Source organism: Daldinia childiae, assembly GCF_008694065.1.
Source record: "Daldinia childiae strain JS-1345 chromosome Unknown Scaffold5, whole genome shotgun sequence".
NCBI lineage: Eukaryota > Fungi > Ascomycota > Sordariomycetes > Xylariales > Hypoxylaceae > Daldinia > Daldinia childiae.
This window is the reverse complement of record NW_022984646.1, coordinates 2,283,292-2,310,108: the sequence shown is the minus strand read 5'-3', so window position 1 is coordinate 2,310,108 and position 26,817 is coordinate 2,283,292. Positions and strand designations below refer to the sequence as shown.

The 26,817-nt window shown below is 47.4% G+C and overlaps 7 protein-coding genes across 7 annotated transcripts; 4 read left to right on the top strand and 3 right to left on the bottom strand.

Moving 5' to 3' along the window:
* Positions 1-1,396: 1,396 nt before the first annotated feature.
* Positions 1,397-2,180, bottom strand: GL218_05775 (Polyadenylate-binding protein 2; the record flags this gene model as incomplete). Its single annotated transcript, XM_033582458.1, has 3 exons — positions 1,397-1,667; positions 1,741-1,997; positions 2,106-2,180. The coding sequence occupies 3 exons, from the start codon at positions 2,178-2,180 to the stop codon at positions 1,397-1,399; spliced, it is 603 nt and encodes a 200-aa protein (XP_033434360.1).
* Positions 2,181-3,481: 1,301 nt separating this feature from the next.
* Positions 3,482-5,458, bottom strand: GL218_05774 (putative alpha/beta-glucosidase agdC; the record flags this gene model as incomplete). The annotated part of the gene is made up of 3 exons (XM_033582457.1): positions 3,482-4,057; positions 4,116-4,753; positions 4,867-5,458. 3 exons carry the CDS (start codon positions 5,456-5,458, stop codon positions 3,482-3,484), a joined length of 1,806 nt encoding a protein of 601 aa, XP_033434361.1.
* A 4,081-nt stretch (positions 5,459-9,539) lies between these two features.
* GL218_05773 (V-type proton ATPase 16 kDa proteolipid subunit) lies at positions 9,540-10,322 on the bottom strand (the record flags this gene model as incomplete). Its single annotated transcript, XM_033582456.1, has 4 exons — positions 9,540-9,865; positions 9,922-10,051; positions 10,153-10,165; positions 10,303-10,322. The coding sequence occupies 4 exons, from the start codon at positions 10,320-10,322 to the stop codon at positions 9,540-9,542; spliced, it is 489 nt and encodes a 162-aa protein (XP_033434366.1).
* Positions 10,323-10,796: 474 nt separating this feature from the next.
* GL218_05772 (13 kDa ribonucleoprotein-associated protein) lies at positions 10,797-11,349 on the top strand (the record flags this gene model as incomplete). The annotated part of the gene is made up of 4 exons (XM_033582455.1): positions 10,797-10,824; positions 10,881-10,943; positions 11,003-11,169; positions 11,221-11,349. The coding sequence occupies 4 exons, from the start codon at positions 10,797-10,799 to the stop codon at positions 11,347-11,349; spliced, it is 387 nt and encodes a 128-aa protein (XP_033434367.1).
* A 526-nt stretch (positions 11,350-11,875) lies between these two features.
* On the top strand, positions 11,876-15,026 carry GL218_05771 (Phosphatidylinositide phosphatase SAC2; the record flags this gene model as incomplete). Its single annotated transcript, XM_033582454.1, has 4 exons — positions 11,876-12,074; positions 12,149-13,870; positions 13,963-14,068; positions 14,129-15,026. The coding sequence occupies 4 exons, from the start codon at positions 11,876-11,878 to the stop codon at positions 15,024-15,026; spliced, it is 2,925 nt and encodes a 974-aa protein (XP_033434365.1).
* A 3,469-nt stretch (positions 15,027-18,495) lies between these two features.
* On the top strand, positions 18,496-20,942 carry GL218_05769 (Transketolase; the record flags this gene model as incomplete). The annotated part of the gene is made up of 6 exons (XM_033582453.1): positions 18,496-18,549; positions 18,702-18,748; positions 18,829-18,924; positions 18,979-19,063; positions 19,116-20,774; positions 20,826-20,942. 6 exons carry the CDS (start codon positions 18,496-18,498, stop codon positions 20,940-20,942), a joined length of 2,058 nt encoding a protein of 685 aa, XP_033434777.1.
* Positions 20,943-23,497: 2,555 nt separating this feature from the next.
* GL218_05767 (uncharacterized protein) lies at positions 23,498-26,785 on the top strand (the record flags this gene model as incomplete). Its single annotated transcript, XM_033582452.1, has 2 exons — positions 23,498-24,085; positions 25,688-26,785. 2 exons carry the CDS (start codon positions 23,498-23,500, stop codon positions 26,783-26,785), a joined length of 1,686 nt encoding a protein of 561 aa, XP_033434770.1.
* Positions 26,786-26,817: the final 32 nt, after the last annotated feature.

Genomic DNA, 26,817 nt, shown 5'->3' with positions numbered 1-26,817 from the left:
TTAGATGTCCCTTTTTTACATCACCCCCCTACCTTAGCATTCGCAACTCTCGTCGTCCTAAGTTGTGCCCTTGTGTTTCATTAAAATGGAATTATTGTGCAACTATGTAAAATGCCGTGTTTATTACCAATCTCGAGATATACTATATAATCTTTTCCCTATGACTACCTATATAATACCCAGGTATATACATAATAACTTAGTAGACAACAATAAAAATATACCTACATATATCATCCCTCCATAGGACCTTCAAGCTTAATCCCACCTTAGTCCTACATATGTACCTAGGTAATGCATTCAACTTTGATTACATTGACACGCGGATGAGCTGATAATAGAAGCTTCTCCCATTCGGCGGCCTCCAAAATACCCCAGCGTCTAAGCCTCGGGGAGCATCCAGGATAATACGGCAATACGGTCAGGAGAGCAGGACTTATTGGCTCTCCTAGTTTTATAGATCTGGGCCGTGCCGTTACCCGGTCTCTTCTATGCTCGGTACACTTATCATGTCACTATGTATGTAGGTTTTTTTATTCTCCGGAAGGCACCGGATTAGAGAAATATTATAAATCATAAAATACTTACCTAGGGATCGACTCGAGTCTCTATGTAATGTTCATCTTGCATGTGACCATGACGGATATGAAATACTACATACGACAAGATCAACTTAGGGCGTTTAGTCACGTTTATAAGTTAGGTAGACATATATAAATGATAGCAAATAGACGACTATCATTTTGATGTCGACCATCATCTTAATCTGTCAAAACTAGCAATTACATAGGTTATCAGGGGGTAGGGCGGAAATATTTAAGCCTCATACCCTATTAAGGCTCCTCCGATTTGAAATACATATGTCGGAAAAGCATCTTCTAGATTGCATTTCTTTCCTTGTCGAGGAATTCAGAATTCACTAAATTCATAAGCAAAACCGCACATCGTCCCTCGACCACCAATCTCCTAGGCTAGGTATTATGAATACTATCCTCTCTTGACGTCTTTGAGTTGCAATAATCGTGCCTGGCAAATAAGCAACATGGTCAAAGCAACAAAAGCTCCACGTGCTCATCCTTTTTTTCTACGGCTGAGTCTCGCCTGGAAATGCTTCCCTGATTTTGGACATGGAGGCAGAAGAAAAAATAGTGAAGTACGCTACCTGGTAACGTTGCGCCATACCTGCGAAGTCGGTGATCTAATAAAGTCCTGTATGCATCTCACATACCCAGTCGACATTCGTCTGCCAATTCCTATAGAACCCAAGGCTATAGGTAGGTAACCATGTTCCTTTGCGTTAACAATTATAAACTTTTTTCCCCTCTCCGCTTGTGCGATCTTCAACATCTTTCAGGGGCTGGGGTTGAAAGACTTGAGAAAACGAGCCCAGTCAACCTCAGTAAGGATTAAAACCGCTGCCTCGTGCTCGACCCCGATAACCACCCCGGTAGATGCCTCCTCGTGGCGCAAACCCACCTCTTCCACCATAATAGCCTCGTCCCGAACCGCCAAACCCGCCACGGCCGCGGCCACCACGGCCACGGCTAAGACCCGGAATATTGGTTCGCTTGGGAGTAACTTTGATGTTACGTCCCTTAAGGACACTGTCATTCAGCACCAACGCTTGGGCGACGAGGCTCGGTTCAGTAAACTCGACGTACGCGTAACTATACGAGAAATATGTAAGCTCACGCAAACTAGAATAGAAGAAATTTGCAGAGCTAAATCAGTCTTGCTTACCCTTTGGGTTGGCCAGTAAACTTGTCCAGCAGGATAGTGACGCGGTTAATGGAACCACAGCTCTGGAAATGAGCTTGTATCTCCTCAGGAGAGACAGAGTAGTCGACATTTCCGACGAAGATACTTCGGCTATCAACGTCGGATCTGTCCTCTGAGACCTCTTGTCCTCTCTCCTCTAGTGCAGCATGCATCTCGCGGAGCTTAGCCGCCTCTTGCTCCATCTCGGCGACGCGTTTCTTCATTGCTGAAATCTCTTCCTATGCGCAAGCATTTTCCCATTAGCCGTTAAGATCTAACAAATACCCCTCTCGTATTGAAATATTTCAACGGAATTGTCTACACTGAGATCGGAAGGGGAGGCGCACTTCATCATTACCCTCCTCGTTGACCATGGGGTCCTCTCCGGTGACATCGCGCTCGTCGTGATTCGTGTCGGACATGATGCTTGACGTGACTGTATTCCCGAGACACGTTAGTATGGTTCGGCAGTATATGAGACGCGTAGGTATAATAAAGGCGAACCTATAAAAAATTAAAATAAAAAAGACTGACCCCCCTCTAGCTCGGCGATAGCCTGGTTGCTTGTCAAGATGAAGTTTCCAATAGTAACAAATGTTAGGATACCGAAATTGAAGATGACCGAGAAAAGAAATTCTTATCAGCAACTTGATAGCATCGGTATGCCAGAACCCAAGAAAGCGCAAGGGTCAACTGGTTGGGACTTAAGGGACTTAGGTTGCCAGTTGAAAATGCGCTAGAAACAAGGCAAATTAGATGCTTCCCGTTCCAGAGCTCCAAAAAGCTGTAGTGGAGGTAAACTGTAAACCGTAACAGAGGGATGGGTCCTTATGTAATCATTTCATGTACCTGCCTTGCCTGCCTTGCCTGCAGTTTTCTTTTTTGTCGATGCCCACTTTCCAAGGTTTTCTTAGCGTTTTAGCTGCCTGGGCGGCGTACATATGGTGGGTCCGATTCGGCAAGGGTCAGACGGATGAGTACATTAGGTATATGCAAGTACCAGAGGTAGCAAATTGAAGCAACTGATGCCCGTCGCGGTTAACAGGCACTTACGAAGCATTGTATTAGGTCTGTTTTATAAACACATAGTGTAACATTCATCGATAAATAAATTATAACTACCTCCTAAATGAAGCCTGCTGCTAGGCAGATATCAGTGAGTCACGCATACTTTAACTCATCTTCTGCAAATGCCGTGCATATAACAAAACTCTTTTATAAATGATAATTAAGTCATACGAAGGGCTATATAGAAACGAAACAGGTACATAGAGGAATTAGTATAAGAGTTAGCAAAAATAATACGACTAAGTGAAATATACTCTACAACTATAAAGTCTATCATGTCTTAATATTTTAGGTATAGGCATGTGTAGACATAGCTTATCAAAGGCTTTACATAGACAATCATAAAGACTTCCGCGATGCCTTCTAAAGCGGCTTTGTCTCTTGTGCGTTTGTATAACCCAACATTCCAGGACTAGTCTTCGGATGGTAGATATAGGCGGCAAATATATAGTTAAGAGCAAACATCCGGTTCGAGTGTCTTGCCGTGTTCTTAGAGGCAATACTTGCAAGATTATAGGAACATGGGCCACGACACAAAGAAAGGGGGCCTTGAGGTTAACTATCCTATAATATACTTTTATAATTTTCCTATATTCAAAAAAGGGGGTTAATATATACCATCTAATACTGTCTCGAAACTCTTTCAAGACTCAACTCAAGATTGAAATGTAACTTCAAATGGCCCATCAAGAGACCACGGTCCCTTCTGAGTAACCGGCTTCTCACCACCGAGAACTACCACACTCTCCACCATAACCTCAGTCGAATACCCAAAAGTACCATCAGCCTTAAGCGTCGTCCCATCCCACGTAAAGCTTATATCTGACTTAGCATCGCCCACATCCAGACTATCCCCATCGTCCAGGTATAATGACCCCTTCGCCTTGCCATCCAAACCCGGAGCAACAATAATCTGGAAATCGTTCTGCCGCAACAACGTCGTAGTATTCGCCGACTCCGTCCGCAGCGGCAATACCGTGCCGCCACGGATATGTACCGGGATATCAGTCCACATCACATTATCTGTAGTGACCGTAGCACCCGTCCCCCGAACCGGCTCGAACGTCCAGAAGTCGTAGAAAATATCGTCGGGGAGGTAATACGTAACAGACTCGGAGTAGTCGTCTGTCACAGGCGAAACTAACAGCGCATCCCCGTAGAAAAACTGCGTATCGATCCCGAATGTCTTCGCATCCTCCGGATACACGAAAAATAACGGGTTGGCGATCGGCTCGCCTGTCGTGCTAGCGCGGTACATCGCTGTATACACATAATCGAGCAACCTGTACCGAGCATCGATAGCCTTGCGCGCGGCCCGCGACCAGGTCCCAGAGGTAGAATTCCTGGGCGGGAGCTGAGATGTCCGCATGGTTACGGTAGAACGGCATGAAAGCGCCTAGTAGCGCCCATCGTGCGCACATGTGCTCGTCGGCGACCCCGTTGAAACCACATACGTCGGATCCCACCATGGGGACTTGGTGCACAGCTGCGAAGCCTAGGAGTTGCGGGATAGTTACTCGGTAGTCCGACCATGTCGAGTTATTGTCGCCGAACCAGTGCGCAGCGCGGGACCCAGCACCTGCGAAGGACGAGCGTGTTAGTACGAACGGACGTCTTCCGGGGCGTCGGGTTAGGAGTGAGTTGCGTGTTGCGGTTATCATGGTGAGGCCGTAGAGGTTATGGGTGTCGTATTGGTACGTGCCGTCTGCGTTCGTGATGTTACTGTATAGTGTGGAGTCGCTCAGTTCACCCTTGTGGTTGTTGATGCGGTACTTGGGGTTGAAGAGGTCGCGGTCGGGAAGACCCTTCATTTGGCCACCGGTCGTCTGCCTTGACTGGAGCTTTCCAGACTTGGCGGCTGGAGCTGGTTGGAAGTCATCTAGAAACCCGGGGATAGGTCGTCCGGTATTGTCGCGGGGAGGGTTGGCTAGATTAGGGGGTTGTTGCCTTGTTTAGCTGCTTGTGCCGGGTCACAGGAGATGTCAGGACAGAAGTTGGAGGCTTCGTTCATATCGTTCCAGGCCCCATCGATATCTATACCAGTTTCAGGATCGAAAAAGAGCGAAATCTCGTTCGTCCACCAGTCTTGGGTATTTTGTGCGATCCAGTCCGGCCAGACAACCTCACCAGCCCATTGCACTCCGCGATAGTTAGATCCGTCATCAGCTTTGAGGAAGACTCCTTTTTCCTCGCCTCTAATGAAAGTCGAGTAGTTATCAGCTCTATGAATGCCGGGATCAAGCATCATAATATAGTGCTGCTCTCTCTTGTGTAGAGTATCAACCAGCTCCCGCATTTTATGTAAAGGAAACCGCTCCGGATCTGTAGTGAAAACCTGACGAAGATCCATATAATCGATATCGCCCCATAGCGTTTCGAGGGGGATATTTGCTGTAGAATAGTTCGCAACAACTTCGGCCGCATAATTGACGTCCCAATACCCATACTTGCACTGGTGGAAACCGAAGGTCCAGTAAGACATCATAGCAGGTAAGCCTACAACTTCAGCATACTGTCGACTAACTTCGGAAGGACTGGGCCCAGCTAAGAAATAGAAATCCAGTACACCGCCGATGATATTGTACTCCAGGAATTGGTCACCCGAGTCTGTCTGGTCTATGTTGATGTCCATCCCGTTAGAATTCAAGAGAAAAACACCATGAGAACCTGAAGCACCTCGATGGTCAAGATACATTGGATGAGTCCCATATAGGTTCGCGCGCCGCGGAATAAATGGCGACTCTGAATTCCAGAAAGTACGCTGGTATTTCTCAGTAGGAAGTTGAAAGGAGTCGGTGTGTTCGCCTAGCCCGTATATGTTGGGATCCTTAGGTAGCTGAGTTCTAAGGTAGACATATTGAGATTCAAAAACTAATTGACTGCCATTGGTGTTGAATAAGACCTCTCCCGAGCTAGATCGCTTAACAGAAAAAGAGAAGGGCTCTTCTATAAGTGAAAATTGTAGGGCGGCATATGAGAAAGAAATATTTTGGCTGGATGGCCTCGGAAGTATATGTTCCTGAACTTGGTATACATCAAGACCGGCATCATATATCTTTACATGTAGCCGGGTATCTATGTGTTATTTACCTGTTAGTATAATACCATAGATATTTTAACCGAACATAAATACACACCTGTCTGATATTCGACTAATAATTTGAGATCGGGTAGGTCTGTTCCATAAATATTGCATGCATTACTAGAGAGAGACAAATCCGCAGTGAGCGCGCCACCCGTATCAACAACATTTGAAGCTGTATAGCCAGGACAATCCTCGACGGACGCAGCGAGAATGCTGGCCGCAAAGGCAGCCAGAGTAACAAGCGTCTTCATTGCAACCTGATATACTTCACTCTCGTCAAGTTCCCCTTCTCGGGGGCTTCTTCGGACTTTATACAACTACATTGCGGACATTACGGTCACGAGCTGGTGATCTCATAGCTAAGCTGCATAGCTACGATGCATAGGTAGGTAGCTACCTACATCTAGCAGGTGAATTACTTAGACGAGAGGTGCATCTGTGGAGAAATATACGGAACGGAATACGCGGATATGCAGGCTTCTTATTCGACGTGGTCTTTGGGGTCGTCGTGGAGTATGGGGTAATCCAGTCGCATTACAGCAAATTTCTTGGCCAAACCGTGACAATGAAGACGTAGCGCAGAAAAGAACTACCTTCATAAACTTCATTATATCTGTGCCTAGGGGTTTCCTTCACCAACATCAGCTATCTAAACCAGGCGGTCACTACCTACCTACATAGGTAGATATGTAGGTAGAGCAATGATATGGGCAGGTGAGGATGGAGTATTATAGGCAGGAGTGGAGGATCTCTTATGTCACACGAAACTCTAGCTGTCTCCCTTGAAGAAGTTACTCTATACGTTTTTACCTATGCGTCATCGATGTGGAATGTGTATTGTATTTTGTTGGCATTTGAATATATGCTTTGATTATTCTAATTAGACATAGCCTTATTAAGAGTAGTGCATTGTGTCTCACTGGCATTTAAGGACATAAACATTAATTTTGAATCTAGATTTATATATCTTTCACATGTCATGTCGTCTCTAAGAGACTATATACACGTACCTACCTATCCCGTAACCATATCATAGATATATGTAACCAGATCTACGTTAGAGGCTATCTCGATGTTTCCTAAAGTTGTCAGAAGCTGATCTCAGAACTTAAATGAGCTTGTGACTTGCTCTGTACACAGGTTTCCCCCCTTTTTGTACCTAATGTATATTAGGTACGGATGGCTCTTTCTATAAACTCGATTGAGGTACAATTATATCTCTGATGCAACTTCCTCAAGTTATAATGGCGGCAGGCACGTTTGGCACTTGCCTTGAGATTAGGTTGGAAAGTCCATCTTGTCGACATAGCTACTTCCTAAAAACCAAGTACTGAGTTTCATGTAGGGTTTAGGTCCGCACAAAGTCTTCGTATATGCTCTCCCACTTTAGAATTCCTTTCCTTTCTTCTCCCAAATCTCACGAGGTTGAACCAAACAGTATATAGACAACTTATTATTCCGCAAGGAACTCTAACCTAACTACGGAAGCCTATGGCTATATATACACAGATAGAGACCCAAAATTCTTGTCAGAATTCTGGTCAACCTTCTGGACCAGATGCGGAACAAGATTGTTGTATGCGACAGCCTACCATCCGCAAACAGATGGACAAACTGAACGATACATCCTCTTCGTGAAGTCATGAGGTACATACCGAGAATGTCCTTTGTCCTAGATGTCTCATCTAGAATCCTGATACCATTTGAAGTTCGCAAACATGAGGTATGTATATAGATTCATTACGTCGATGCGCCCCCATTCAATGCCCTACGACCACGATCCAATTATCGAGAGCACTATTAAATACAGATTCCTACATGTATCCCCCCTTATTATCTATACCTTTTTAGAACTATGTATCACGCCCAGCTACTACCTGGGTAATCAACCGCGCAGAGGTTACTACAAGACTATCTAAACTTCCCGTTCACATCACTTACATATTATATACCTACCCCCATTCATTTGCTCTTTGATATACCTATGAATACTTGCAATGCTATTCCTCCCCCTCTAACACCCGGTTATAACTACCGTCGGAACTCACGAATTGCATATTTGCATGTTACAATATACTAATTGTTGTATTAGCGTCGTGAACGACATACGACACGCAACCTTCTACACTGCACCCGCGGGTGCGCCTGGAGGTAACAGGGGCGAACCCTCCTTTCCCACCCCCAAAGGAACGGGAACCCTTCTCCCCCGCAAGGGGTGAGGAAGAAGGTAGGTAATATGTAAGATCCAATTAAAATACATATGCTAACTGATAAAAGAAAAAAAATCGGAAACAATTAGCTCGAGATATCGAGCGACCGGAAGCTCGCTTACAAAAGGCGAGGGAAGAGGTTAGTTTATCCTACTTATATACCTTCGTGATTAATTAAATAAAGTATCTAATACAATGTGCAGGTGGCATCTCTCAATGATACACCTAGGGCCGGTAATGCCAACAATACATCTGGAGATGGAAGTTGATGATCCTTGTGAGTTGAATCAAATTGATTGGCCGAAACCTAGCGCTAATTTAAGAATAGGACAATACATCCTCCCTTTCAATACTATATAAGTTCCATTATGAGACCGATTGACACCTGCGGGGCAAGGCGAGTCTTGGAAACAAGCAGACATTAGCGTCTACCCTCCCCAATAACAATAGTCTAAACAAAGTCTTCGTGGCTCAGTTGGTTAGAGCGTTGGTCTCATACTATTCGTGTGATCCAGCCATAGGTTGGGATATCCAAAGGTCGTGAGTTCGAGCCTCACCGAGGACATCAAAGACTATATTTTTGAAGATTCCATCGTTTTTTGACGACTTGAATTATTTTTTTGTGAATAAATTGCAATCCTGAAAATTTTAGGATAGTGTCAATATGCGCAATGCATGTGATTGCTGGTTGCTCCTCTTGTGCTATTACATAAGCAATTGCTTTTTTTTATTTTTTATTTTATAATTATTTATTCAAGATATAAACTGAGAGCTCGTGGTATGAGAAATAGCTTTACCAGGTGTGTACCTGAACTGGGCGCTTTATATTCACGAGTTTGGTAGAAGGCCTCATAATAATGCCCTAGCTACCTACCTAAGTATCGTGTTTGTCAAGTACGCTATAACACCCATTAAATTCAAGTCACATTGTCGGATTGTTTGGTCAGTGATAGTATATAGGCTACGCTTTGTGAGATGCCGATATGTGAACCACGGACTCGTTGTATTTTTAATGGCGAACAAAATTTTAATATAAAAATCACCTTCTTCCATGAGAACCGATTACCAACCTAGAGTACATAATTTCCCATCCATTAATCTATGATGAGAAACCGTTCCGGAGCGTACAACATATGCAGCAACAAGTAATACAAATGCGGGTTCTTGTTCAGTCGTCACCATATGCCCCCCCATTCTACCACTCTTGTCACATCCCCTGACAGCCTTAGAACTCGTAGTTCCTTGTCGATTGCTGGGCTAGCCCTTGCCGTAATTTAAGTCGCATGTAGTGTTTGTTCGGACGAAGTAACCCATAAGATTGGGGTATACCAAGCGTATTTAGTAATAACTTGCCATTGCCCCTGATCTTCAAGCTACCGCGTCGAATAGAAGACCGTTGTGGTATCGGCGACGTTTCTTTAACAGCTAACATCGACGCTGGCCTTAGAGTTCATCAGGAGAGCGACGATGAGACCGTAGAGACCCAAGACTTCAGCGAAAATGAGAATAAGGATCATGCCGACGAAGAGTCTAGGTTGCTGAGCGGTTCCTCGTACACCGGCGTCACCAACAATACCGATGGCGAAACCAGCAGCCAGACCAGCGAGACCCACCGAGAGACCCGCACCTAGCTGAATGAATCCGGTGTAGAGAGGGAGTTGTTGGGTCAAACCGTCGGAAATCAGGACAGAGACGACGAGACCGTAGATACCAATGATACCAGCCATAATGACAGGAACAATGTCTAGAAAAGTTAGTGCTTTTGTTTAGAATGTATTGATGGCTGGAGATGGCGCGTACTCTTCACGATGAGGTCGGGTCTCAAAACACCCATAGCCGCGATACCAACACCGGACTTGGCGGTTCCGTAGGAAGCACCTAAGCAGGTGAAGACGATAGCTGCTGTGCAGCCCATGGCGCCGAAGAAAGGCTACCGGAGGTTAGCTTTGCATATCGAAGTCGCATTCGTCTCGAAGTTTAAGGGATAGAGGTATGATGACCGAGACGCGCGCCAAGGGAATGTAAACTAACCGCGTAGACCGGGCTATAGGAAAAGGCATTAGCATATTGAATTAAATAAATCACATCACAAGCTCGATAGCAACAAAAGCGATGTTGCCTTAAGCTTGCGATGATGACGATGATAGGACACTTGTAAGGAGGCAATCATCAATTACGTACCAAGCTTCAGAGTATGACATTGTGGCGGCGTAAGTGGGTTTTTAGAAGTAAAAACGAAAATAAAGAATGCGGAATGATAGACTTCGAAGGCGGACAGATGAGAGTGGTAGATTAAACCGGGTGTTGATGGCGAGCTTAAAAAGTTGTGGTAGTATGAGAGATTGTTTAAAGTTGCTGTAGTAATGGGGAGGTATTACGGGAGAGAGAAGGTGTTGCTTTGCCTTGTTCCAGGTTTGCCTTTGATTGGGGGTTTGATTTTGCAGCTCTGGGTCACCTGCAGGATCGATTATGTCAGCGGATATCGGCGTAAGGTTTGACCGACAAAAAACTCTTGGCACTCAGAAGCTTTGACCGTGTTGAACCTTTTTTTTTTTTTTTTTTTCTTTCTTGAACATTTCTTAACTGCGATCCTCAAGACTTCGTCAACCTTTTACCCATTATTCTACATATTCCTCTTCAGGGCGAGCAACCGCAAGGAACCCTGCTCCGTCAAAATGTCTGCTAACCAGGATCAAAGTGCAGGTAAGTTTTAACACAGCTATCTTTTTCGTCTGGATACCGTACTAACCTATCATCAGCTTGGCCCGTCGCCGATGCTTCTCTTACCCAGGAGATTTTAGATTTGGTGCAACAGGCTGGCCGTGAGTATACACTAGTTACCTTCACTTACCTTCTGTCCACTAATTGTGCTCCCACATAGATGCCCGCCAGCTTAAGAAAGGAGCCAACGAAGTGACCAAGGCGCTGTCCAGAGGTATTGCCGAGATCGTCATTCTGGCCGCCGATACCACTCCGCTTGCCATTCTTCTGCACCTACCTTTGCTCTGCGAAGACAAGAACGTCATCTACTGCTATGTCCCTAGCAAGGTTCGTTGGGAATTATCTTAACTATAATGTGAAGTACTAACAATTAGACAGATTGCTCTTGGCAGAGCCTGCGGTGTATCCCGAGCTGTCATCGCCGCGAGCATTCTCTCCAACGAGGCAAGCGATCTCTCCGGCCAGATCCGCAGTCTGAGGGACAAGATCGAGCGCCTCATGATTTAAGATACCCCAAGAGCCAGGAAAGAAATTCAGGTTTTGTTGGGAAATATACTAGGTCAAAAGCTTATAGGCTCATAACTTGAGGAAGAATAGATGCGGATATAGAGAATATAATCTGCACATCAGCAAGCTTCTCGATTCATTATTCGCTATAAAATTAATGGCCCTATTTTTTTCCCCATGCTTCACGATTATGGCGTGCCTGCTTAAGGTCTTAAGCCATTGGTACATCTTAGGATCTAGTACATCTAACCTTAATATATGTACCTGCGTATGTAACATGTACACCTGCATTTGCGCGCGTCCTAGACCAACCAGCCCTTAGAGATTCTGCCCCACCGTGTGACGGCATCAGCAACCCCACCAAAAACTAAATCATTCAAGACATCATAGTAAAGACCTAAAGATCTGAAGACCTTGAAAATGACCATATCACTTCTCAAGATTAATACAATTTCTTTTCATTCAAATATAATAGAGTCTTTTCACCGGCTTATAAATACCATGATTGAATGTTTAGCTACTAAAGATGCCTAATTTAGCGCGAAAGCTGCTTATATGTGCAGCCGTTGATGGCCTTATAGTTCAACCTCTTGCGACAAAAGGGCAACGAACTCCTGCGCCCGTCAAAATCAAGTATGGAGATGCTACAGTATCTTCGCTTCCTCGCGATCAAATACCGGACACTTCGAAATCGAACTCGTCCTTCGAAGCTTTCGGGGTTGTAGGTTCGTCTTATCTAGAATAAATAACGCTCGTAAATAGATTCGATCGAGTAATTTCTAATTGGGCTTCTCCATAGGACTTTTCACTGTCTCCCGTCTAACCTACCTTATTACAATCACTGGCCGCCAGCAAGTTGCGCAGGTTCGCGGCTTTCCTATATATGTCGTCACTGACGTCGCGCTCACCCCGTGTACGAGTCGAAGCGAGGCCGAATCAGCCGTTGCGAACACAGCAACTAAACTACGACAAACGTCAGCCGAGAAATTTGTCGAAGACAGTGACTCGGAGAGCGAGGTGGATACACGTTCAGTATTGGGTGGCGACGACGCGGAAGACCCAGGAGCTATAAGCGATCGTGAGACTTCTGAAGACAAAGACGCGCCAGGGGCAGGCAGGAAGAGTAGCATAGCCGAAGATGTCATAAAGCGCCGCGGGAGCTATGGGCGATTTGCTCAGCGCTGGTTCAGCCGCAAGGGCTGGATGATGGACCAAAAACGAAACCTAGGCATTACTAGTGTCGAAACCGACCGGGCGGGTGACCAGGCCGTCGATGAGAGGAACAAGGCGAAGAGGGGAGATTCAGATAAGGAGTTGAGCGATACCGTGGTACAGGAGAAGGTCGACCCTCCTCCGACACCGTCAGCTGGTGAGAGCCTAATACCAAAACTATTGCGATTTGCGCATATCTGGCTCGGGACGTCTAGGAGCTTCTTTTTCTCCTATGATTTCGATATTACGAGAAGCCTTGGTAGTCAATCTGTCACATCAGTCGCGGATGGCCTCCCGCTTCACGAAACAGCTGATCCCACATTCTTTTGGAACCGTAGTTTGTTAAAGCCATTCCACGGATCTGGCGACGAATCATTACTGTTACCAGTAATGCAAGGTTTTGTGGGACAGAGGAGGTTCGTTGTGGATCGTTATCCACCTCAAGTCGATTCTCAGGAAGATTCCATGGAAATGAACAATATGACGCCTCCCCCAGAGTCCAATGTCGAATTTCCTCCACCGGAGAGAGCATCTAGTGATCTAAGGCCGTCCGAGAAGGAGTTTGTTATCACCATTATTTCCAGGAGGTCCACTAGGCGAGCTGGGCTTCGATATCTACGGCGTGGTATAGACGAAAACGGCTATACTGCTAATTTTGTCGAGACAGAGCAGATACTCTCAACCCCAACGTGGGGTCCTTCATCAAAAATCTCCTCTTTCGTTCAGGTTCGAGGTAGTATACCACTTTTCTTTACACAATCACCATATTCTCTTAAACCGATTCCAGTACTACAGCATTCCACAGAGGCAAATTTTAGAGCTTTCAAGAAACACTTCGAACTTATGGGCAAGACATATGGATCTATACAATTAGTAAACTTAGTTGAGAAGCATGGTGTGGAAGCTATAATTGGTAGAGAATACGAGAAAGCGGCCCAGAAACTGAATGAACAAGAGGCGGAAGGTTCCCCGTCACTTGCTTTCGAGTGGTTTGATTTTCATTCTGCGTGCCGCGGGATGAAGTTTGAAAACGTGAGCTTACTTTTAGATATCCTGGGTAAAAAGATCGAAGAGACTGGTAGTACTGTGGAAAGAAACGGTCAAATAGATCGGAAGCAGAATGGCGTTCTGAGAACGAATTGTATGGATTGCCTCGACCGTACTAACGTTTGCCAAAGTTCTTTTGGCAAGTTCATGCTTGATCTGCAGCTGAAAGAAGAGGGCTTCGACATGTCAGTCCAGCTTGACCAGGAGAACTCGTGGTTTAATACTCTCTGGGCCGATAATGGAGACGCTATATCCAAACAATGTCAGTCAACCCCTTACCTAATTAAAGATATTGAGATCCTGTTGGCCTTATAAGAGAACTAGAATTTTTAATCTTTCTAACTCATAATTCAGATGCCTCTACTTCTGCAATGAAAGGCGACTACACCAGGACAAGAAAACGGGATTATCGCGGGATGGTGAACGACCTAGGCTTATCCTTAACGCGGTTTTATAACGGGTAAGAAATGCCCGCGTGCCTACTTAAACTAAGCTAATTCCTACTTACACTATATACTAGAATGGTGAACGATTATTTCTCTCAGGCCGCTATCGACTTTTTCCTCGGCAACGTTTCCTCCATGGTGTTTGAAGAGTTCGAAGCAACCATGATGAGTAAGGACCCCGGGGTCTCAATGTCAAAGATGAGAGAGCAAGCCATCGAGACATCGCAGAAGATTGCCATAGAGGATGACAGGGAGGATTTTATTGGAGGGTGGACTTTGCTAAGCCCTCATATATCTGATACTCTCAAGGCTTTACCGTTCGAAGAAGTGGTACTTCTTCTGACTGACACGGCATTATACTTGTGCCGGTTCGACTGGAAGCTTGACAAGGTATCCTCATTCGAAAGAGTGGACTTGGCTCATATAGTCAGTGTCAAGGTCGGCACGTACATAACCTCGGCCATCTCCCCTGCGGAGGCCGACGAGTCGAAGAACGTCGGTATCGTCGTGACTTATGAGCCGGGCAAGTTTGATATCAAGAGGACCAATACACAATCGCTTTCTAGCATGTCAGGACAATCTGACGAATCATCGGGAGCGAAAAACGTGCTGAATGATCCGGCTGCAGCGCCGGCCGCCGTGTCCGGCATTCTGAACCAGGGCATCTTCAATGCCATCACAGGTAAGCCGCAGGCACAGGCGTCGCGGAAGATCGCTCTAAAAGCACTACATTCCACGACGGCCGTGTCGGACACGAAGGACGTGAAAAAGATGACGGAAAGCGAGCAGATCAACGTCATCGCGACGGAGATAGAGCGGCTGGTTTTCTATAACCAGCCGGCTCCGGCCAGCTCGGGGGAGCGGAAGAGTATCGTCGAGAAAGGCGACATCATCTCCCTCGCCGAAGCGAAGCGGAGCACGGGCATTCTAGAGCAGTTAGGTCACAGCATAAAGAAGCTGGTTTGGGCATGATAGACTGGTAGACATTCCTTGGCTAGTAGTAGTAATCAGTGGTTAGGAGCATGTATCTAGAGTCCTGCAGGTAGACGTCGGCTTCCTCAGTCAGAAGACCGGGGGATGGCCCGGTATAGGTGCATCTGGTAGCGCATATCTTGCAAATCCATAGGATACCGCAGTTTTTCGCTGAGGCGGAACCAGACCGAGTCGTGTGATTGTATCTTCTCCCACTGGCATCCTTCGGCTGGTAGCTTGTCGGCTTGGAGGAGAGTGTGATCTAAAAGCCATTGCATGGGGTATTTCTTGGCTTCCTTGCCCACCGCTGCTTCGGAGTAGCTTCCTGGGCTGTCGACGACAAGTAGCAACGAACCGGCTGGAATAGTGGCGCTTAGGTTCCGCAGGAATGCTGTTGTCATCTTGATCCCGCCGGACGTGTACAGCTCGTTGAGCGTAAATAGCAACGTGACGAGTAGCGGCGTCTGGCCTAGTAGACTCGAGAGTTTGGCGCTGTCGAGCTGGAGTACATCCTGCTGCACGAAAGTCGACCGCAGACGCTCTGACGGCTCGACGAGGGCCGCGCTGGTTGATTCGGCCGCGGCGCTCGCGCCCTTAGATTCCGGTGCCAGAGTCGTCAGGCCAACATGTAGCTTCTGGACTACTTCGCCCCAGGGCCCAATATCCAGCAACGTAAGATCGCCCGAAACCGTGGCCCCCGCGCCACGGAGATACTCGGCAAAAGACACGACTTCCGCAGCGCCGCCGCCGATCGCAAGCATCCTTACCGTAGCATCACGCTTCGCATCTCCCAGGTCGAGCGTTGGCGAAACCCGTCCAAACTCAACCTCATCGTCGTCGGCGGCAAGCAACAATAGTAGCGGCTCCAATTCACCGGCTATCTGCCCCAGGACCCTGGCGTAGCACAGCGCGCGCGGCGGACTCCATCGCGCGGCGTACACTTCCAGGTGCTGCTCGCTGCCGAAGGCGGTCGCGAAGTCCCGGTTGTAGAGGGCCTGCTTGAGTCTCTGCAGGACGGCGCTGAAGTCGGCGGCGCCGAGGGCCGCGTCGAATGTGTTGCGGAAGATGTCGAGGAGCCGTTGTTGCGCTTGGGTTTCCTCTGCCGGGGCCGAGATGGAGGGGTCCGCTGCTGTTGCGGTTGAGGATGTTGGTTTGGAGGCGCGAGGGGTTGGTTTGGGTGGTTTTGACTTTTTGTGGTGGCTTTCTTGGGTGGTTGGGTGTATGCTTTTGCGGTTCGCTGGGGCGATCTTCTCCTGTTGCTATGCATTTTTTTTTTGTTTTGTTCTGGCTGTGCTGGTCTGTTTTATTTTTGGGGGTTCTGTTTATTTCATTTGCGGGATTGAGGGTTTGTCTGGTCAGAATTTTCAAGTCACTCGAAATCGTTAAGTGGATGCTGCCGTATTGAAAATGTTGATAGCACGGCTAATACTTAAAGTTATTTTTATTTAACTACGCTTTTAATTTGTATAGTTATAGTTACTTGTTATAAATCTTGTGTTATATAATGTAGGCTAATTATCTTTACTGCCTAGGTATATATGTATATAGATTTATATAATAACACAACTGAGGTTTTCACAAACACCAATTCGGTAACAATAAGAAAGTCCTAGGTTAGACTACTTACTATACGACTGCTGAAATGCAAAGTTATCAGAATACCGGCAACTCCGACCTTATCAAGAAAAATTTACATAGTAAATATCTTAGAAAATAGTTTGTTCTCCATATTGTTAGGGTAAAGTGTTTGAGTCAGTATTTGGACACTCCGGTCAACCTGACCGATTTGACTTATATCGAGATGACCAAGCAAAGAGGCGTGATGTTTTAAACAATTTACATAGCCACGAGGTTAGCGGCGAAGTATTTTATAAAGGACGCGAGTGTCACGAGAGAAGCGCATGCTCCGCGTTTCCGCGCTCGTGTCTTGTCATTGGTACGGTAAGAGGTGTTAAAACCCTACCCAAGGTGAATTATCCTCGAATGATGTTCTTTCACTTACTCACGTTGCTAGAATAGGCTTGCCAAGTGCGTTTGCGAACTCTACAGTATTTAATATGGCGCACCTTTCGGGATTATTTTCTACCATTAGGCTTTTAGTACCGAGAACTACCTAATCCATAGGTATAGAGGCTTACAAAGGCTGACGTGGATATTGATATCAAGATAAATATATACAATGTCCTAAGTCCGACGTGTAATCGAATCCTTAGAACTACCTAGGTTAGGTAGCCTTGAGTTTGTAGAATCTCACTAATAAGTATCCCAATCGCCTGGATACCTACATACGGGCGTAGAACAGGATGCTACCATGCTTGTTGCCCGATAGTTACAAGGTAGATGGCAGTAATTACCTATAGTACCAATCCCCCGGGCAACTAGGTACTAGTCTCATACTAGATTCCGCTGTAGGCAATGAGCCTTTTTCCGGACCTATCAGATGGGTGGCAATGTGCTTGTCTTGCAGGGCTGTAGAGCGGGTTGGAGAGTAAGATGCGCTGAGTATAATATATTACCTACCTAGGTATATATATCTCAACTACCTAGGTAGACGAAGTCGGAGGGGTTGTCTGTGCCTCTTGCGTAGTAAGAGACATGTCACATGTAGGCAAGATTTTGCGGCATTACTCTAGGAAAGTGTTCTTCTATGGATGGTATTGGATTACAAGGTCTTGATGATCTCGGAATAAAGTCTCAAATATAAAAAGTTGAACGATGAAGGAATGACGTAGTTTATAGAAGTGGTTATGATGTATCACGATATTGACCCGATATAGTGGCAAAGTACAAAAGCTTCCAACAAATTTAACTACTTCTGAGAAGGAAAAAAAAAAAAAATTTAGTTGAGGCGTTGTTGGACTTTGGTGGAGAAGATGTATTGGAGACGACTTACACTAGAGCTTGGCAAGCCTATTATGTTGAGAGTTTTGATAAGGGGAAAAAGGTGACGAAATAATGCCGCTGATGATCCAGTTTATACTAAAGGAAGTCTTCTACCCAGGTCCTAAGCAATTGGTAGTAGCAATCTGACTATCGGATCCGATTCCTAGGTAGCTTTATGTCCACTTAGCCCACTTCATTAGGTACATTAGAACAAAACCCCACCCCCACTTGACCGCATGTATGTACCTCTTGACATACATCAAATGTACATTATATTAGGTACCTAACATAAGCCGTACTTGCCTATGATTGATCATCTAATATGTAACATGTTGCCTTAGAAAAGCTGTTACCGACTAGATACATACATCGTGTCAGGCCTTGTTCCCCCCTAAGAAGCCTTAAAGCTAAGACTAAGGACCCATTTGAGGACCGTTGCCGTTGCCGGTCGTTTAGAAAACCAAAAACACTTTAACCACCCGCAAATCTTCCCACCTTCTCTTTCTCTTCCTTCAAACTTTCTCTTTCCTCCATCGACTTTCTTTTATTACCAATTCCCAAGGCATCGTCGTTAAAAATCGCAATCATGGGATATACCGAGACAGATTGGCTCGCCATTAACACGATCCGTCTTCTTGCTGTAAGATGTCGACTCTTTTTCGGTTAACCCCGCCCCCGCTTTGCCCCTCCATCGTGAGCTCATTTGAAGCTTTCTCGAGCCCTTTTCTTGCCTACATCACGAGTTTATCTAGCAGTATAGAGAAAGTTGTATTAACAATTGTCTTTTTCTAGGTCGATGCCACCTTCGGATCTAACTCGGGCCACCCTGGCGCGCCCATGTGAGTAACAGAACACCAATAACCAGCACCGTCCTGGTTATTCAGTCAGGGAAGAAGTTCTTTATACTAATCGATTCAAGGGGTATGGCACCGGTTGCCCACGTTCTATTTAACAAGTTCATGAAGTTTAACCCCAAGAACCCAAAGTGGTTGAACCGTGATCGATTCGTTCTCTCGTAAGTTAAATTGAACTCTGATTTATTTCTTACCGCCACTAATTACGGGTCTAGCAACGGGCACGGATGCATGCTCCAATATGCTCTCCTCCATCTTTTTGGATATGAGTTGTCTCTGGATGACATTAAGAACTTCCGAGTGAGTTTACTTACCGGTATCGTAAGGTGGTTGTAATACTTACAAAGTGTAGAAAGTCGACAGTATCACTCCCGGACATCCCGAGGCGCATGACACCCCGGGTATCGAAGTTACTACTGGTCCTCTTGGACAGGGTATCTCCAACGCTGTTGGTCTTGCTATTGCTCAGGCTCAAACAGCTGCTACTTTCAACAAGGATGGCTTCCCTCTCGTCGACAATTACACCTACAGCTTCTTAGGCGACGGTTGCTTGATGGAGGGTGTTTCTAGCGAAGCCAGCTCTTTGGCTGGTCACTTGCAACTAGGCAACTTGATCGCTGTCTACGATGACAATCAGATTACCATCGACGGTGACACAGCTTGTGCCTTTACCGAAGATGTCGTTAAGCGATACGAGGCGTACGGCTGGCACGTCGAGGTTGTCGCCGACGGTGACAACGACCTCGAGTCCATCGAGAAGGCTATCCAGAAGTGCAAGGATGTCAAGAACAAGCCCTCATTGATCAAGCTCAAGACCACCATCGGTTTTGGTTCTCTGCAACAGGGTACCCACGGAGTTCACGGCTCCCCCCTGAAGGCTGACGACATCAAGCAGCTCAAGCAGAAGTTCGGTTTCAACCCTGAACAGTCCTTCGTCGTACCCCAAGAAGTATACGACTTATATGGCAAGAAGGCTACCGAAGGCGCAGCTCTTGAACAAGAGTGGAACAAGCTATTCGCTAGCTACGCTACCAAGTACCAGGCCGAGCATGCCGACCTCTCTCGTCGTCTGAAGGGCGACCTACCCGAAGGTTGGGAGAAGAACCTTCCTGTATACACCCCGAAGGATGCTGCCGTGGCGTCTCGAAAACTCTCCGAGATCGTCCTGTCGAAGGTCGAAGCCGCTATTCCTGAGCTCATTGGTGGTTCCGCCGATTTAACGGGATCTAACCTGACACGATGGAAGGATGCTACTGACTTCCAGCCACCATCGACCGGACTGGGTGACTACTCTGGCCGATACATCCGATACGGTGTCCGTGAGCACGGTATGGGCGCTATCATGAACGGTATTGCTGCCTACGGTACCCTTATCCCTTACTCGGGCACTTTCCTGAACTTCGTCTCATATGCTGCTGGTGCCGTACGTCTATCTGCGCTGTCGCAGGTCCGAACCATTTGGGTCGCCACTCACGACTCTATTGGTCTCGGTGAAGATGGTCCTACTCACCAACCGATCGAGACTCTCGCCCACTTCCGCGCCCTGCCTAACATGATGGTATGGCGACCGGCAGATGGCAACGAGACTAGCAGTGCTTACTACCTGGCCTTGACTTCCAAGCACACATCTAGTATCATCGCTCTATCGCGACAAAACCTACCTCAACTCGAGGGCTCGACTATCGAGAAGGCAAACAAGGGTGGTTACGTCTTACACGATGTTGAGGGTGCCGATATCACACTAGTTTCAACCGGTTCGGAAGTCTGCATCTGCGTTGACGCTGTCAAGTACCTCCAAGAGAACCACGGCCTGAAGGCGCGTGTCGTCTCCATTCCCTGCTTCGAGGTCTTCGATGCGCAAACCAAGGAATACAGACTGAGCGTTCTCCCTGACGGTATTCCGTCTCTATCCGTCGAGGTCATGAGTACAATGGGCTGGGAGAGATATACCCACGAGCAATTCGGCCTAAACCGATTCGGTGCTTCTGGCGCTTACAAGGACGTCTACAAGGCAAGTTTCCCCAACCCTAGCATGTCGATTATATACTAATTAAAAGAACAGAAGTTCGAATTTACCCCCGAGGGTGTTTCGAAGAGGGCTGTCGCCACTGTCGAGTTCTGGAAGGACGTTCCTAACATCCGCTCGCCCATCAACCGCGCGTTCCAGCAGCTCATTTAAAAATTTAGACTAGCGATGTTGTTTAGTCTTGGTGCGGTTATGTTAGTTGGCGCAATGAACCAGACGGTGTTCGTGGACATATAGACTTGCGAGCCAAAATAATCCGATATCACGAGAAACGCAATGAATTAAACAGAAGTACCCCTGTAGGCTATATATCTGTAGATAAATACAAATTGGCCTACTTATGAAATATGGATTTCTTGTTACGTTGCTACGTTGTAATATGTTAAGATTATACGTTCTCGAAATCCAAATCCTGGGTTCGTGATAGTGCTGTGCTGTGCACATTCTACAATTTCTAGCTATAATTACCTATACTCTTAGTATATCTTAAGTAAGAATAGCTATGCAGAGATGTCTCCTGGATTGCCTTTATAGCTGACTCTCGTAACCTAGTAGAAAGCAACGCGCAAGTCAGATAGTCTACACAATCCATGTAGATCTCTCATCGCGGATAATCTGGTTCTGACTCCTTAACCACATACTGGCTATATTTCCACACTCTCTCAGCCCCTTTCCACCCCAAAAGTACTTCTTCGGACTGTTCGCTCCAAATTGTAGTGTAGCGAGCCTCTAGGCGGGAACACGGCAGTTCCCCCTCTCTCTGCTTGGACTTGGCTGGCCAAGCTGATCGATACCTCTCTATCATCGTCATACCTCATTCCCCTTTGCCCCTTGCCCCTTTCTTCATTCAATTCATTCCATTTCTTTTCATTGCGTTTCCGGATTTCTCTCTCCCCTATCCCTTTCGTCATTGTCGTCGCTCAATCCCCAGCATCTCCCGCTCCCCCATCTTGCACCACCTGCACCTCGGCCCACTGCGCTTGTATCGCGCGGCCCACGCGCTCCAGTCTGGCCGCCGCGCGCCGCGCATCGCGGGCTTCGTCCGCGCTGGCGGCTACCACGACGCTGATTAGCATGGGCGGAGCGTTGGCGTCTTCGGGCTCGGGGGCGCCGCTGCCGCTGCCGTCGACGCCGTCGGTGGAGCTGGGGAATTGCAGTTGTTGCAGGCGGCGCTCGACGGCGCTTGTGGGGCTGCTGGGCGTGCCGTTTGTGGGCTCGGGGTTGGGGTCGGCGGCGGTGGTGGAGGAGGATGCGGAGGTGGAAGGTGGGTTGGTGGCGGTGGTGGATGTCGGGCTGGGGATGGGACTGGTGTCGGCGCGCAGGAAGGATTGCAGCACTAGGGGTCCCGAGTCGGCGTGCTCGACCATGACGCGCAGGGGCGCGCCTAGGCCGAGGCGTAGCGCGGATTCGTGCGCGCTGAGGGCGGCGTGGGAGAGCGTGGTTAGGGCTTCGAGGCGGGAGGGGGAGCGCGGGGCCGAGGTTATGAGGGGCGTGAGGGAGCGGTCGGTTAGGTGCAGGGAGAGGTGTGGGTGTTGGGAGGGGAGGTTGGCCATTGTGTTGTTTGCTGCTGCTGCTGCTGATGCTGCTGCTTCTTTTTTCCCCCCGTTATATTATCTTTCAGTGGTACGACTTTGGGGGAGTTTCCCTATGGATAGGTGCAGCTATCTGATGTAAGGAGGAGTCAGGTAGCGATGTAGGGCTGGCTAGCTTGCGTATAGGAACGGTTTTTGGATAGGTTAGGATGCGGTTGTATTGTATGCTTTGAGCGGGAGATAGCTGGTGAGGTTGGAAATAAGTAAGTAAGTAAATGAAGCTGCCTATGATAATGCTGTAAAGGTTGAATAGGGGCCAGGCTTTGTAGGGATCGTATAATGTAACTTTTGGTGTTGCAAGCTATTATGTAGGTAGGTACATACATGTCAGAGGTAGCGTCGATCAAATTCGTGACTAAATGTAACGCACGTACATATGTACCTGGGCCTCGGAGGAGATGGGGTTTGGGTGGGGGGTGCAGCTACCGTTTATTTCCCACTCCCAATTGGGCTTTTATAGGCTACCTTAGGTGCCTACCATTGCAGGTAGAAGCGCGTGCGATGACGCATTTAGTTAGGAAGTAACATTCCATTGGTTAAAATGACGATTTTGTACCTAGACAATAAGTGGGTCCCACTACAACCGCCAAAAGTTATGGGTTCCAACATCGTCAAATGACCTAAAGGCTGTCATCCCTAGGGACGCGTGTTACAACTTACAACCTTTTTTTTTTTGTGTCATTTTTGGATAACGACATATCATCTTCCCTCGTCCCTATAGAGTAATTTTTCTCTCTCCCGTCGACAATGCCGCAGCGATTCTAGGAGAGTCGCGCGGGACGAAAGAGGAAGAAGAGGGCCGTCGTCGAATATCATCAAGCTATGACCAGCGACAGTAATACTAGTAGTAACCCCGGTGCTGGTGGAGCTTCGAGACCACCGCGACCTCTTAGCAGAGCACCGGCGAGGAGTGTAAGCAAAAAAAAAAAACTCTATTATTTTGACAACTGACCGATCTTTTCTTTCTTCTTCTTTTCTTTTATTTATTTTTCTTTATTCTTCACATGTCACCGGATCATGGCGATATTAGTAGTGTCAAGTCTCCGCGTGTGACTTTAAATTCCAGCACGTCCATATATCTTCGAGACGGTGGTGAAGGAGTTAAATGCTAACGCGATGCCTCCGCGACGACAGAAACTACGCAATGGCACCTGGATTGTTCCCGGTACCGGTGAACGCACTCGCCGCCAGTTTTCCCTGCGATATCCGCACCTCGATGGCCCCGACGACGATGACGGCATACGCCCCCTCACCGAAGGTAACACGGTGAAGGAAAAGGCCCGGAACTTGTGGCACAATACTCGCGTAGCGTCTGGGAATCTATGGGAATGGATGAATTCGCCAAAAGGTCGAGGCACAATAAAATGCTCTATCGCATACCTACTGGCTAGCATGGGGACCTTTTGGCGCCCTGCTGCTAGGTTTCTAGGCCCGATGGACGGGAAACATATCGTCGCTACCATTACTGTCTATTTCCACCCGGCTAGGTCGACAGGCTCGCAGATAGAAGCTGTTGCTATTGCTGTCGTCGCCGTGTGTTATGCCATGTTCATCGGAACTTTGTCTATGGCCACTTCGGTACTCTTCGGGTCAGTTTTGGACATGGTCGAGTTGTCTTACATTCTAGTTCTCACAATATTCATTGGAGGTGGCCTGGGCTTTGTCGGATGGGTTAAGCAGAAGCTCAATAATCCTCTCGTGAGCGTTGGTGCCAGTATAGCATCCATCGGTATCATCACTATTGTGACAAAAGAGAACTCGGTCCATACAGGCGTCTTTACCAACCAGAAGATTATACAGTCACTCAAGATTTTACTTATGGCCACTGTGATATCAACGCTAGTTAACTTGGTCTTGTGGCCGGTTTCTGCGAGGCTGGCACTACGAAAATCTATGCAAAGCGCGTCTACATCGCTCGGCGATATGTTGTCTATGATAGCGAGCGGGTTCCTTAGTGGCGCTGAAGAGGATTTCACTTCGAGTGCCTTTACGAAAGCTTCAGCCGGATACACTTCAACTTTGTCTCAAATGAACAAAAACGCTCGGGAATCGAAATATGAATATTATATCCTAGGCCAGGAGCAAATATATAGGCACGATAAGGCTGTAGTAAAGTCGATGGAAAACTTAGCCCAGTCGCTTGGTGGTCTGAGGAGTGCGGCTAATACCCAATTCGAGCTCTTGAAAGAAGTATCTTTCGGGCCACAATCCTCACATTCGGCGACCTCTCCATTTTTTCAAGGTACAAACCCTTTCTCGCCTACTTTTGGTAGGTCTTTATCGGCGACGTTGAAGAGCGGAAGCAATAGAGTTACTTCTCTTGGTCCCATTGATGAGGCACCTGACGAACGAAGCGACAGGGAGGAGGATGTAGCACCCGCACAAGAGGCGCCGCCTCTGTTGTCTGCATCTAGTTCATCGTTAAGGAGCCCTCCTGATATCTTCGAACTATTCATCGCGCGTCTCGGCCCGTCGATGAAATCCTTAGTCCACACAATGGCCGAAATGCTCAGAGAACCCCTATTCGGAGCTCCAGGGGCACCAATCAACATTAATGAACAGTTCAAGCAAAGCCTTGGTGATGCGATATCTCTATATAACCAGGCGAGAGGAAATGCGCTAGAAGAAATTTATAAGACGATCGAACTAGGTAGGACTAGATCTGAGTCTATCCAAGCTGATTTCGAGGAGGTTGCTGCAGCGTGCGGGCATTTCTCATTTAGTCTGCTTAGTTTTGCAGACGAGATGCAGATATACCTAGATACTGTTGACGACTTGCGAGATGTTAGCGAGCAGGGCAAGCGGACGTGGAAATGGATGATGTTTTGGAAGCACATTAGTTTCTCATCAAAGACAAAGAAAGGAGACCCAGAGCAATTGTCCCTAATTCAACCGGTCAAGAGGCTAAGGCAGTCTAAACTACCTCAGGGCATTCCTGAGACTATGAAGCGGCGTGGTACCTTCAGCTGGGATGCAGCACCGCAAGGTGAAGGTTTATGGGATCATTTTTTCGAACGACCTCTCGAACTCTGTTGAAATTCTTTAAGTTTCTTGCGAGGAATGATAGTAAGTCATAATTCATGTGCCCCCGATCCCCGGATGCTTCTTATTAACATGTTGATATAGTTCGTTTCGGCCTTAAAGTTGGTATTGGTGCTGCACTATACGCCATGTTCGCCTTTATTCCTCAAACGCGGCCAATATACGCGCGTTGGCGAGGCGAATGGGGTCTTCTGTCTTTCATGATGATTGTGTGCTCGATGACTGTGGGTGCATCCAACGCTACTGGCTGGTCTCGTTTCACAGGTACCATTATGGGTGCTGCCTTTTGTCTTGGTCAACTGGTGGATATCGGATGGTAACGGTATCGCGCTCGCCTTCTTAGGCTGGGCTGTCGCCTTTGGTGCGTTTTATATTATGATCGATCGCGGTAATCCGGCATTTGGTCGCTTCATATTGCTAAGCTACAACGTGTCCTCATTATACGCGTATTCGCTCACACAAGATGTCGATGACGATGACGACGACGAAGGTGGTATCCACCCAATTATCAGTTCCATCGCTTTCCACAGAGTTGTGGCCGTGTCTGTCGGCATTATCTGGGGTCTCATTATATGCCGCCTGATATGGCCCATGCCTGCCCGTCAAAAGTTCAAGGAGGGTCTAGCAGTTCTTTATCTACAAATGGGACTCGTCTGGAAGCGAGGCCCGCTAGCTGTCCTCCTCCGCAACGACACTGCAGCTGCGAGCTACATGAAGATAGGTGAGCAGGCTGCTATGCAGCGGTACGCTTCGCAGCTGCAGACGCTTCGTGTCGCGGCAAATAATGAGTACGAACTCCGCGGGCCATTCCCCTTCGAGGCGTACGGGCGCATTATGTCCTCGACGCAACGAGCGCTCGACGCGTTCCACGCTATGAGTTTGGTGACGCAGAAGCACGGCCGCCTTAGCGACGGCGAGAAAGCATTATTGTATTACACAGCAGAGGAGCGAGAGCAGCTGTGCGCGCGCATATGCCACGTGTTTCAGGTGCTCGCATCCAGCATCATGCTCGAATACCCTCTAACGGACGCCATTCCGGGTGTCATGGTTATCCGAGACAAGCTACTAGGCAAGATCTTCCGATTTAGGAAGGAGCATAACCATATCGAAGCCGCAGCGGAGGATGGCGGTAAAGCCTCGTCTACCACCGCGGAGAACGGCGACGGGGATGCAAATGCTAAAAGTGGTCTCAGGGTTAGGGTCCCGTCACTAGGTGACATCGTCGTAGAGGAACCGGACTATGCGCTCCTCTACGCCTACGCTCTAGTTACGGGCCAGCTGGCGAAGGAGCTAGAAGTTGTGGAGAAGGAAATCAAAGAACTATTCGGGCGGCTCGACGAAGATGCGCTGTTACTACAATAGCGAGTCGATTCGACCAACCTTTATTAAAAGAA